The sequence below is a fragment of the Azolla caroliniana genome, unplaced genomic scaffold, assembly GCF_043228905.1.
Source record: "Azolla caroliniana isolate FFs.n. ecotype wild unplaced genomic scaffold, voAzoCaro1.0.p SCAF_1, whole genome shotgun sequence".
NCBI lineage: Eukaryota > Viridiplantae > Streptophyta > Polypodiopsida > Salviniales > Salviniaceae > Azolla > Azolla caroliniana.
The window spans coordinates 4,191,596-4,205,918 of NW_028230436.1; the positions used below are offsets into that span (position 1 = coordinate 4,191,596).

Here is a 14,323-nt window from a genome sequence, read left to right on the forward strand (position 1 = left end):
TTGAATTGTATAGGGGGAAATGTCAGCTTTCTTATCATATCCTTGTCAACTATTTTTGTATACCCTATGGATTTTAAAATTTAATTGTCATTCCATTATGTGTATGGATAGATGTGTGAACGTGTTCCCACTTTATTGTAACAAAAATCTCATTTGTGTGAAACAAAGAGTCCATATTTCTTGCCTTCATGAGAAATTATAAAATTGCCTTTTTTATTTATAGAAATTCCTCATCATTCTTCATAGCTTATTAGGTCTATATTTAAGTTACAATCCATTTACACTAGCATAATTCATAATTTGTTTTGCTACCAATGTCGATTACATTGGATCATGTGTGTATGACTTCTATATTATAGAAATCCAAGTTAAATAATAATTATAAACTTGATTGGGTGTTTCTTCGCATTGTAAGGAGCTCATCCTCAATTAATTATATGAATACTAACATATCATGAAAAGTAGGAAATAAATAATATCTTTATGAACATTGGGCCTTGAAAACTTCAAAAAATCACAAGCTTCTCATTCCACATGGTTGGTCCTAACTAACTTGTATGTAGTAGATGATTTCTTTTTTTTTTATAATGCTAGCAATAGAATAGGGGGAATGTTTTTTATGAGTTTGGGATGGCCAACTTTTTTATGTTCTCTACTTTATTGATGACTTTGTTCCTTCCATTATTGGCAAAAAAAGGCAAGAAAGACATCATTTTTTAACCCTTGAATGGTATATGTAAGTAAAAGGCAAAATCAGTTATGAAGCTTACTTCTTTTTGGCTTTTTAACACAATCCATTTAACTTGAATACAAACCATTTTGACACAACAAACTTATACAAATAACTACGTAGATCAACCCCTCCTCCCCCCCCCAAAAAAAAGAAACAGAAACGATGCCTCACCTACAAAATCTTTCCATATAAATTGTCTCACTATAACTTACTAGATGAAATCTTAGGCAAATGCAACTCACCATGTCTAATTAAGTATAACAATGTAATGAAGGTCAATTGAGACTTTATTATAAAATTTTGAATAACCTATAATGAATGTCTAGGTGTCAATAAAATCGATAATTTTACACTTGAACTACCTAAACGACATCGAGTTCATTACCATATAGGTCAATGACACCATATATTTCTATGAAATATGACTCAGGGGACCCAACCTAAGTCACATTTTATGTTAATGTTGTGTGTTTCTTGATGTTGTAGTCCATAATGATACATTGATATGTATATTTTTTTAAACAATGAGTAAATATACAACGTGGTTTTCTAGATATCATTTTCCACTTTCATACATTCCGTTGATTGCTCATAGCAAATGTACAATCTCTATCTATGTTTATTGTTAATAAATATTGGAATTACTTGGTAATTGGGAAAATAGTTAATGGATGCATAGATCCTTATAACTACCAACCTCCATTCCTCATGAGAAACTTTTATATTTTGACAATTTAGTATCTAAAATCCAAGTGGAAGATTTGATATTATTCTTTTGAAAGATATGGGGAGGGATGAGAAGTCCCATCTCTATTTTGCATTGATAATGGATTTATGTTCCATTGGTGCATGGATCAAACACCATGTTGTGTTACCTTGTGGAAGAGATACATGAAACATTGATCCATGTAGCCTAAAGTTTATATATATTAGAACAATCACAAGAGCATTATCGTTGTATTTTGCATTTTCAATTGATCCAAACATGTGTATGTCATGGTAGTAGTTGAAATTAATGATACACCTTCTTTACATTGAATGAGCACTCCCTAAGAATATGTATAGTTTCCTAATGATTATGAATATGCTTGCATAGTTTCCTAATTATGATCATTAATGCACTTGTATAGTTTCGAACCATTACATGAATACATTTGCATATTAAATCCAAAGGGTCCAAGATGTCAATTTGGTCATTCTTTTGTGATTGATGTCAAGCCATTGGGATCCTTTTTTTCAATGAAGTTTGGTGAGAGCGTTCCACACTTACCTATGACGAGATGCTTTTGCACCAATGATCACTCATATAGAAAGCTTGAGATAGGCCTTACCATTGAAGTTGGATAGCGAATTGGCACAAAAGCATGCATCGATGTTGTTTAGTGAACAATTTGTGTATAAATGGTAGGGTTGCATGTGACTTACAAGATGTGAAAATGTTAATACCAAATTCTAATGATATCGTATCTCGATGGCAAGTGTATTCATATTTTATTTTACATGATACTAATGTTCTGGTTATTAGTGTGCAAAACTATGCATTCGAATATGATTAAAGTAATTTAATATGGGAAATTCTGTTTGGATGAACGTGTTAGATGTGGAATTTTAAAATCTCCAGGAGATAAAGTAAAATATGGGCAAACGTTTTTGTGTGACAATAATGAATGGATTGGATATGAAAATTTTAAAACTTGTTTCAATATTCCATATGTTGCAAGACTACATTATGTTGGTTGGTGTCAAGTGATAAAGAAGGGTTTGGAACCAAAAGAGTTTAATAGGAGGAGACTTTTTGGATGACAATGGTAAAGAATATATGTAAAAACGTTTTCAATTATGATATAATCAACACTTGTAAAAACGATAGGTTGTGAGCAATAAAGAACGGGATGGCTATAGACTTCTAAACCTAAACTCCTATGCACCTAAAGTGTACATCCAAGATATTCGTGGATTTTTCGAAGTGCAAAAAATGACATAATGAAATTGTTTAATCTAAAGCTTCTCAAGACTTTCCTGTTGAACTTGGATATTATGTTCGACCTAGAAATTTCTAACCTTGAAGCCCAATAGTTTCACATTCCTTATTTTGTGAATCGTTTACAAATGGAGCTCTTGATTTCGTTTTTTGTAACAACAATGATTCAACCATATAAACATGGCGTGCATGATATGTTTGTCATAGTTCCTTTGTTGGTCTAAGGATATGCAACAATTACCATCCTACTCATGATTTTGGCTTTGAAGAGTCTTGGTTCCTTCTTGTTTCTACCTACAATCCTTAATCTTGGTAATTTTGATGGCAATTACTATGTTTTTCGTGGACTCAATTATATGTAAGAGAGTGAGCCAACAGATACAATGTTGAACCGGTCTTTTTATGGCTTGGACACGATGTTGTTTAAATGAAATTATGTGCAAAACACACAATTGTCATGTCATTTGATTGAGATGGGTTAGCGAAGAGGCTTGTGCAAATGGCATGGGGCAACATGATCCATGGTGGTAGACAAATCATAATACCGTACAATCTTTTCGGTTTCGTGAAGCACCTAATCTACTCATTGAACGAGGAGTTGTTCCACCTTTTACTATGAAAGGGATTAAGTGTGGCCAACAATCTTACTCTCGAGAGACATGTAGGAAGATATCATGATACATTGTATACAAGAGAGGTCTATACATCAAGTGGGAGGGTGGGTGGAACTATGAGCATAACCTAATTTGGTTTCTCGTACAAATTCTAGATGTTGTTGGAGGGATAATGTGAATGGATGACCACGAGCCTGTAACAATACATCTAATGAACGAAATTTAACACGTTATCGGGTAGCAGGAGGGGACAGACCACGGAAGTGAGTAATGAATGTCATGATTCGTTGGCTTGTTAGGTGATCTAGAACTATGAGCATAACCTAAAATATGATTTCTTGTGTAACAACGGTAGATGTTGTTGGAGGGATAATGTGAATGGATGACCACGAGCCCGTAACAATACATCTAATGAACGAAATTTAACACATTATCGGGTAGTAGGAGGGGACATACCACTGGAGTGAATAATGAACGTCATGATTCGCTGGCTTGTTAGGTGATCTAGAACTATGAGCATAACCTAAAATATGATTTCTCGTGTAACAACGGTAGATGTTGTTGGAGGGATCATGTGAATGGATGACCACGAGGCCGCCCATAACAATACATCTAGTGAATGAAATTTAACACGGAGTTGAGTTGGGTAGCAGGAGGGGACGGCCCACCGTAGTGAACAACGAAGGAACATCATGATTCGCCCGACTTGGTCGGGCGATCATTCTTTCGGTCTGGTGGGGCCGGTGGGGATTCGATCGGGCACTGCAGTGTGAAAGCACAGCTAAGGAGGAGCCCCCCACAATCTGAAAGCAAATTTCAAGCTCCTTCCAAACGAGAGAGAGTGAGAGAGAGAGAGAGAGAGATGGTGATGGTGATGGTGATGGTGATTCCTCCTCACGATATATTTGCTGATTCTTGGAGTCACTTCTGTCATCATCACAGATGCCCTAATTCTCTTCTATACATCATTCGTCCCCTTCTTCCCAAACCCTAAATCCTTACAGCACATAGGGTCGCCCCCCTTCTATCCCCTAAACTTGCCCTAAAATGTTTTTACTCGGAGCCCCCCCCCCCCAAATCTCTTATCCCAAATTGAAGCCCTAAAATCCCAAATCCATAATCTTTTTACAGCCTGCAACTTTTCAACCCTAAAAACTTTGCACTCTGTACCCGATCACGCAACCTCCCTGCAAGGATTTATTTATCTTTGGAAGGCCCCTCCGATCAGAGTTTGAGGAAGGCTAGAGCGTGGCTCCACAACCCCATATTAATCTATCTCTGCACAGGTTTCATCTTCCTTCACTTTCCTTTTTTTGTTTTTATGTTTCTGTAATTAGAGAAGAACCAAAGAAGAAGTAGAAGAGCAAAAAAAAACCAAACAAAAGAAGAAGAAGAGTAATATCGGCTGGATTGGACATGGAGAGCTGGTGTGAACTCAACAGTTCGAAGCGAAGGACTCTTCCATCATCCAAATCTGTTGGGGGTTCATATGCACACTCCCTCACGGCTTCAAAATCAGTCTCAGTCGGGGGGTCATATTCACATTCGCCTACACAACTAAAGCATCAACATCAGATTGTGGCATATTCTCATCAGCAAGACATTGGGCCTCTGCCAAAGCTCTCAAAATCGAAAAGCACTTCATGGCACCTTGATGAGTCGGAACTCAAGAGGAGACGCAGAGTAGCTTCGTATAAGGTTTACACGGTCGAAGGTCGGGTCAAATCCTCTTTTCGCAAGAGCTTTCGATGGTTCAAAGACAAGCTCTTTGAGATGCGGTATGGATGGTATTGAAAACACATGGTTTTTTCTTCCATGAAATTGTCATATATATATATATATAGAGAGAGAGAGAGAGAGAGATGTTTATTTATTTATACACACACACATATCTGTGTATCCCTTTTATGTGTTTTTCATTGAGAAGATTCCACACATGATGAGACCATATGTGGATGGATCATATTATTAGTCATGCTTCTTATGACTCTGGATATATAAATGCCTATCGGTAGGTTCATTTTCTTTGATATTTTTTATGTGTTGATGTAGCATGGCTTTTAAATTGTCTGGAAATGGATTCCTAGTTCAATAGGAAAGGCATTGGTATTGTTAGGGAATGGGTTGTGGCGGAATCATCCGACAATAGCTACTGTGGTTAAATCATCTGAAAAATTTGATAGTTACTCATTGATCCATGGCTGCTGAATTATCAGAGGAAATGATTTGTTGATAAATCATCAGGAAAATAGGTTTTCGAAGATCATCAGAAAGCAATTCTTAGTTGTGAAATGAACTGTCAAGTTACTGGAAAACGGATGTTCAGTCATTGGGAAATGTGTTGTTAGATATCAGTAAATGTATTGACATATATTGTACTTTGCTTCTTGGGGATGAAGATCAGGACATTGAGATGATTACATGCCATGCAGTGTAAAAAAATCTGAGTAAGACATTGGAATAATACATGCCATTCTGTAAAGACCTGAGGTTACAACATTGGAATAATTACCTTCTACTGATGGGCTTTCTTTTATTAGATTACTATATATAGTTTAGTTTAAAGCTACATGCTTGAACATAATTGGAATATACTTTTGATCAAATTACTTAATACTCGTACATTACAAACTAGAAAAAAAGAACTTGGATTATATATGATGGGATTACATAGATTAGATGGGATTACACGTTCATTGAATTTGCAATTATTGCTTGGAGTAAATGTTCCATAGTCATTTTTTAGACTAAGTAAAGCCATTTTCTGATGGAGTGTGAATAGTTTTTTGATGTTGAGCAAAGAATCTCAAGAGGTGTTTGAATATCTATGTGCAAATGAAAAGATTCCAGAAATTTTAGGATTTAATGTAAGTAAGCAAAAGATGTCGTTGGATTATAAAGTAGTTATTGAAGTCTAACGCATAATAAACTCAAATTATTCTCAAATAAGACTTTGATTTCATGCTCATATAAATAGTCTACCAGAAAAAATTTGTAGTCTATTTCTGAATAAAGGAAGAAATTATTCACCATCTATTCCTGCATTGGACTTGAGTGAATGTGATACCTTGAAAAAAAGTGTCTAGTTATGTAGCAAATCCATGGAGATAACAGACCATGGCCTATTTGGAATGGGTTCTGCTAGATCTTGAGATGCTGTCAATGATCTAAACCGACATGGAGTTTAGAGTTTAGTGTGGACCATGGGTAGTGAACTACATACGTAATGTGGGGTTTTGGAGATGCTGTCAATGATCACCTAATCTTGGTATCTAAACTCCATGTAGGTCTACAACATCATCTCCAAGCCCAAGATGGTTTTTTCTACGAAAAAGGGCCCACGGTAACCCTAAGAAAGATTTTAGGCCAAGATCTTGCACACATCTGAGTTGACTCATCAATAAATTGTCTTCACACTATTGGAGGGCAAGTTGAAGGAGTGGATTCTTACATATATCTAGGAGTCACATTTACAAGCATGAGTGGATTCTATGTATGACTCAAGTTGCTAAAGATTAGCCCATTGGAAGACATCCAATTGTAGACATGTTAGAACGATATTGCAACCATGCACACTTCCAAGAGTCTCAAACGAAAGTATGGTTATTCGACAACATGGTCATCCCTACTCTCATGTATGGTGCCTCCAAACAGGCTTTCAGCATCCTCATGTACATGTGGCAACAAAGAGTGGTCACTAGTTGTGCTATGGATTTTACCCGAACATATGTCCAACACAAGACCATCCATGTTGAATTGGCAACACCTTCCATGATGATAGAAGCATCATTCCTAGCAACAGAACTCATTAACCAAATTCAAGCCATGTCATATGTAAGGTGTTTGAAGCATAGAAGCACATGTCAACAATAGAACACACAAAAGGATCATGGTAGTCACAAATAATGAAGTGGTCCAACAACAATGACCTTAACATCAAGAATTTTCCACCCTTCATATATTGTATCCCTCTCCAAATGATGAAAAGAACAAGGTGTTGTAGCAAGATCCATGGCATCTCTATACCCAAAAGGCTTGGTTCACACCAAAGGAGCCACTTCCCCCATACATCAATTCATGAAACTTGTCAAAGGGTGGACTCCCACAAAGACCAAGCTACATGGAAGTTTATGTGCCCCATGGCGCTCACAAAGCAATCAGGCGACTTAAGAGTCCCCCCACCACCACCACACCAACTGCATGTAGTGAGGAACATAACTAGAGCTTGAAACATTCTAAAAATTATGTGAAGGAGATATCAAAAGTAAGGAACTACTTTAAAAATAAGTATGCTACCCTCTACTCGTAACTACAAAGTTAGATAAATGATGGAGAATGCTGGCCCACAATAGTTTGGCCAAATGTTGCTCAAGCTTGAAAGCATAGGGAATGAACCCTTACCTTAAGCATGGGGAATCTCACACCGCCGATTTCTTCCATAACTCTTTACCACCACTAAGAGCATGTCAGTGAGTCACCATATAGTGAGTAGAGGAATGCCAATGACTAAGGAACATGGCCCATAACATCACCAATCATGGAGGCAATTGTTCACCATGTACAATCCACAGAAGGACACAAGACGCACTTGTTAATATTCGTCATACCTTTATTTCACCACACGAACGAACCTTGGATATGATTCCTAATCATTGCTCCTCTCACACATACTACCTATGCACTTCATGAATGTAAATTATCTCTTAAATCACTCCACATGCATTCAAATAATGATCATGGAGCTTTATGAAACCTAGAGTTTATAATATGTACATATTAGTAATCATGAATTCTCCCATATTAGTAATCATGATTTGTTGCATAGATCAAATTTGCTTCAGCTATTCTGAAAGAAATAGTTGCAGAAAATCTAATTTGGTGATGTTTCAATTGAAATCCAACTAGCTAGTAGCGAAGCTACATCATTTTACTTTGATGTGTATCCCAACATACATTAATACATAAATACATAATGGTACCATATACAGCATTAGTACTGATACCAATAGTTCTTTTGAATTATGTCACCTCTTCTACTCCAACATCCACGAGAGCTGGAAAGTTCACAGACTATTATGGATGAGGAAGAGCCCTGGCAATAGACATGTATGGACTTGGAGAGTGGTCTGTTCTAGGTCGTCTAGACTATTCTAAAAAGTGATAAAACAAGGTATACAGACTCTCAACCTCTTTGTAACAATCCAGGTAATCGGGAAAAAAGGGATTCAAACCCTTAACCTATATAGACAAATGCACACAATAGAATTCATGCATATATATTTTAAGCACAGTAGAGGTCCTCACACATTATCATCATCAATATACTACATTAATTTATTTAAAATGCAAAATTTGTATATACACAGACATGGTTGTATAATGATAAACTTGTGCTATGCAACATTTTGCATGTCCAAGTCTTGAGCTTAACAGTTACATTATAGATGTAAATATCTGCTGCTGAAAATGACTTTACTAAATACTGTCATTAGTGAAGAGGCAAATGAGAACTTTTAAGGAAATGTAAATATGCCTTGGACTAAATGGAATTCTCTCTCATGTACATCAACAAGTTAAGCATTTTAACAGTGGCAGATGCAAGATAGACTTGAATGACATAAAGATAGAGGGCTTCACTAAAATATACCCCATGTATCAAACACATTTGTATAAATATACACCTAGGATATCATATCCCTTCCACTGCCAGAATGTATTTGATATTGATTCGACAAATCCAACCAGAGGCTTAGAATTTAGACATTGACTGTTTGAATGAGTGCTGCAGGTTCTAATCTAACTTTTGGACATGCTAAATTTGCCAAACATAAAAGTAGAACCAATGAACTCTAGATGGATGACATTGAGCGTATCTTGACTGAGATCATAAGCTTGAGTCAATAATGATCCAATTCAGAATATGACCACAAATGTTCAACAATGCTATGAAACTTCACAGTAATGATTAGAAACATACAGAAGTATTAGAAGCTACAAATCCACTCATTGATTGAAACAAATAAATATATATATATATATACAAGGACCACATGCTTCTCCTCCAGCACTCACCTTCACGTTCTAATAGTATTATATGTTTGCAAACTTGAAAAGGGCAATTCTTCGGCCACCACATGTTACAATAGAGATGAAATTTGAACTTACAGGTAATTCCCCTGAGAGGTTTTACATGTAAAGAACTCTTGAGAGATTCGGTCTCTGCTTTTTTGTCCCTAAATGTGGCTCTTACCATTTCCAGAATTTCCTGATGAACTGCTTTCACATTCATTCCTCATGTTAAGAACATCACAACAAGTTTCATCCTCTTCAACCTTCCTTTTTGCATAAGACATGGGGGATATCCGTTCTAAAGCTCGACCAACACCAACACCCATGTCCCTAGCTCGAGCTCCAATATCAGATGTTTCGTTGGTTTGCACACGTAGCCTCTCCCTTAAGCCCTTAGTTGACCTAGATAAAGTTTCTTTATATCTGCCAAGTTTCAATAAATATGTTGATTTTAAAGAGCATGCCAACAATAGATACCATTTGATGTGGTCATGGCATATTGAACTCTAATGTGATAATGCAATACACATGGCATACCTCAGGGATGCAGCTGCAAAGCGTGACTTCAATGTCTCGGATATGGAAACTATTTCAGATAATACTGATTTCTGTTGATTCTCCTCACCATACTCAGGTTCCGTTTTTTCTCTACCACTTCAAAATGTGTGATGATGTGTTATAGCTTCAAACATTTGCAGTAATGAATTAAAAAGCAAATAACTGACTTTTTACATTGCTATACCTGTCTTCTTCCCCAGCATCTACTCCGCCCTTACTGAATAGTGCAATATGATGACGATCACTGGTGGGTCGCACTGAATGCTCTCGAGAAGGTCCAATGGCACCTAATTTAGAAAAACTTGCACCTTGTCCAGCTGCTGAGGAAATTGGAGAATGTGTTGTAGGCACCATCACAAGCTGTGGATGACCATGTGTACTTAACCCTCTACCACACAAAGACTCCCCTGTTGCAAAGTGATGAGCCCTAGCAGCCACAGCTAAGTGTCGCATAATCCTTTGTTCAAAGTCAGAATCATTTGCAAATGCTGGTACCTACATATTAGCAAGCTCCAAAATTTATACAGTTTCAGTTCAGGGAGCAATATCCAATGGTCCCATACCTGAAATTCAAATCCTCCTGTGGAATGTCTTCGTAACACTGAGGATGCCATCACAAACTTCTCTCGCTCAACAGCATCCAAGAGCTCTTGGCTGTTTTGGTATATCATGAAACTTTTTAATACTCTTACACAGTTTCTTCCATCAAATGGGTTTGTGTTGGATGAAGCACATACCTGTTAGGATCCTCTAAGCTTAGAGGCTGCCAGCACATCGGACACTCTTTGCTTCTTTGGGCCCTGATGACCATGAGAACAAATTTGGAGCAATCATTTTTTCTTCACGCATGTCAACGACTTGATTAAAAGATCTAAGTCAAGGGTAATAGCACAAACCATTCAAGAATGCACTGAAGATGATACCCATGTTTGCAAGAGGTAACCTATAAACCAAAACAATTATTCTGAATCCTCAAAAGAACCCATGCTAAGAACAAAAATTATATTGTTCATAGTGCTAATGATGTCTAAGCCTGATCTAAATAGAATTTTCACCAAATATTGGCATAGCATTATCATGACAAATGTAAAAAAATGCATGTATGTACAAGTACATGCAAACATACATACATGTATACAGACACATATCTATGAAATATGGATATTTCTACACATTTTTTCAGTTTTTGTAAGACTGGATAAGCAGCATGTACAACAGCTAAGGCAATCTGTCGCTGTTGCAATTGGAATAATTACCTAGTCAGTGGGGGATATTGTCGCACACACATATCATGTGAATGAAATTGCTCACTGTATCCTCAAAATTAGAGTGTTCATATCAACTGTTTTTTAGAGTTTCTCATGATAGAATTAAAATAGAAAAAGACTGAATTGATCTGATCATCATGTGAGATATACATGCTGCTGGACATTAAACCTAAGTTTCACATTATGCAATTCATCATGTAATAGATGTTGAGAGTCATTCCACTTTGTAGTTATTAAATGCCAATGTTCTCGAAAGCAGTACTCTTATCTATTGCTTTCTTCAAATGTTGATTTCCAATTTGCACGCCTGGAACTTGCCTAATAGAGCATACCCTGTTGAACATCGTGCCAACCTTGGAATACATAATGGTTCACCATAGGTCAAAGTGAACAACTGCTTTTTATATTTACTCCTATCCAACCGGACTAGATCAAACATTTGGCATCATCAACCAATTCTCTGAGAATGTTCACTGAATGCAGATTGCTAATTTAAATTCCTATTCGTAGTGAGACTGTGTACATTACTGTATAATGAAAAGTAACTCTATTTCTAGGATTTATTGTGGGGGTTCAGAAAGATAAACAATCCTATAGTCAGTTTTATAACAAAAGCTCCACTGAAAATCTCAAATTCCTTTTTGTCAATGGAGGGGTAATTATTTACTCTTTGTAATCACGTAGAGTTATATTTCTTTAAGGTATGTCAACGTTGAAATTTCGAATTTTGAATCTACGAAAAAGTAAAACATCATCGGATTCTTAAGAATAATAATATCAAGGACGATTTCAACAATGGAATTTAAGCTTAGATCAAAGCTCGCATTACTGCCACTTCACGAGATCAGAGAAGCATGTATAGCACAGATACTAATAGAGAGAAAATAAATTCTAGAAACGAAGGACGGTGACAAAAGCTACTGACCGTGATGGGATTGTTGTCGGAAAAGAGCTCGAGGCAAACACTGCAGAGATCCTGTGAAGCTTCCTGAATTCCACCCTCCACAAAGGCAGCCGCAGAGGAAGGGTGAGCTTCCATGGTTAAACGCAAGAGCTTCGAGATGGGTTCCTGCTGGTTTGCTCTGTTCTGCTCTCTACAAGGAGGTATATGCCTGGTTCTGTGTCTTCAACACAAAGACCACATCTGTTTTCTTGTTCTTCTTTTATGAAGAAGAAGAAGAAGAAGACTCAAAAGGGAGGAGGAGGACTATAGAATAAAAATAGGATGTGTGTGTGTGTGTGTGTGTGTGTGTGTGAAATAAGAGATTGATAAACATGATTGAAGGGGGGGGGGGGTAATGAATGAATGACTAATAAAACTTGTGACTCACAAAACATAAGGTATGGTTCATGTCTCTCTTGCCTTCTCTTTAAAAAAGAAGAAGAAGAAGAAGGAAAAAAAAAATGATGCATTGTGGGTTCGAAACCTCGTCCATCACTTTTTATATGTTTCTCTCTTATGAGAGAGGCTCATGTCGTTCTTGCCCTCTCCTCCCGTCCAACCCCCCACCTACCCCCCTTTTCCTTTCTGCTACCTCCCCTCTCATCTCAAAACTTCCGCCCATTGCAATAATACTCCCTCCTGCCTTCTTTCACGTTCATGTCATTAAACATTGCTCTGATCTCCTTTCACCTCGAAGTGGTTTTACGTCAGTTCTGCAATGGTCATCCATTCCGATTACCAATATATTCTCGTGCTTCTATAAGCTTGCAACCCCAAAACGTTGTACATGATGTCTGCATCGATTCCATAGGACACTTATATTAACAATCAAGAGGAACAAAGACAAAACGTCTTCAACAAATAAGGGGTCAATTTGAGCTCGCCAAAAGCATGATTGGTAAGTTGGTTAGGTTTATACTAATGTTGCATACACAATGCCAAAGCATTGAAACTTTCTATATGGCCATTTTATATGGAATCAATGTTGTGCCCAAGGAGGGGGTGACAATGCTTGTTTGAACCATACAATAAATTTGTTATTCCTTTCCAATAATGTGTCGACGCATGTGGTTTTCTTTCTATGAGAGGACGAGGATGAGCATGGTCTCAATCACCTATTAGGTGTAGAGATATAAATGAATGTAGACATAAGGATTTGTATGCATGCAAACACCCTTCTTTCCTTTATAGTATTATATGTTTGTACAACTTTAGACAAATGAACAAAAAAGGTCGTGGAAAGAGGTCCTAAAATGGCATAATTGTATAATCAACCTTTACGTTTCCCATTGATATTGTCAAACAAAGAAATCGTGTATCGAGTCAATACCTTATTTTTCTCTATCGAGAATAAACAATAATGTATAAGTATAATGATGTGCCCATTGACCAAGGCAATATCGAAAGTTCATGTACAACTATCAAGAACCTCAGTGATAAAGAAATGAACCAACATGAATATGTGCCATGTATGAAACATATGTTGAGCATCCACAAAAATTGCTTGATTCCGTAGTCTTTGGCAAGTTGGTTGGTGACTTCCATCTCCACAATCTCAATAAGCCAATGCTTATGTTTCATATTTTTCTTTATCCCTTCTTAACAAGGCGGTGAAAACCATTCATCTAGTGATATGTATCATCAAGAACCCCCCAAAAAATCATGACACAGCAAAGGTGCAATCATGGCTAAGACAATCTCTTTAAAAGTGGGGATTCTGTACACCTAGAGGTCGTGTTACCCTTCCAAAAGCTCAACAATATCTAGGCCCATTATGGATTGTGCATTTACATAATCCTTTGTGGATCCTCTTCTAATGGTCATGAGGTCGCCTATGAGATGCACTTTACCATGTTTCGGGGTGCCTGAAAGGATACCAATGCAACGACATATGGTGCTCTAATTGTCGAATACATGTGTATAATGGACGTATTCACACTATTCCGTTTTGGCCATTTATGAAATTATCATAAAGGGTAGTTGCCCTAAGTCGGTCACTATATATAGTGACCTTGTAACCTCTTTGTGAGGTTGGATGTTGTATTATTTGCTTTATGGAATAAAGACTCTTTTGTGCCTCTCTCTCTCTCTCTCTGTGCAACGACCTACCTTCTGTCATACGCAGGTACTCAGAACAGAACTGAATGCTCCTTGATC

General features: G+C 37.0%; 1 protein-coding gene across 2 annotated transcripts; it reads right to left on the reverse strand.

Moving 5' to 3' along the window:
* Nucleotides 1-9,312: 9,312 nt before the first annotated feature.
* Nucleotides 9,313-12,413, reverse strand: LOC147868451 (E3 ubiquitin-protein ligase RHF2A-like). 2 transcript variants are annotated; one of them, XM_087319357.1, is made up of 7 exons: nt 12,149-12,413; nt 10,852-10,898; nt 10,693-10,755; nt 10,519-10,609; nt 10,140-10,450; nt 9,935-10,045; nt 9,313-9,820 (listed from the first exon to the last, which is right to left on the reverse strand). In XM_087319357.1, exons 1-7 carry the CDS (start codon nt 12,260-12,262, stop codon nt 9,562-9,564), a joined length of 996 nt encoding a protein of 331 aa, XP_087175483.1. In that variant the 5' UTR covers nt 12,263-12,413; the 3' UTR covers nt 9,313-9,561. The 2 variants fall into 2 exon arrangements, with proteins under 2 accessions (XP_087175483.1, XP_087175481.1); XM_087319355.1 differs by having other exon boundaries at nt 9,935-10,051; nt 12,149-12,412.
* Nucleotides 12,414-14,323: the final 1,910 nt, after the last annotated feature.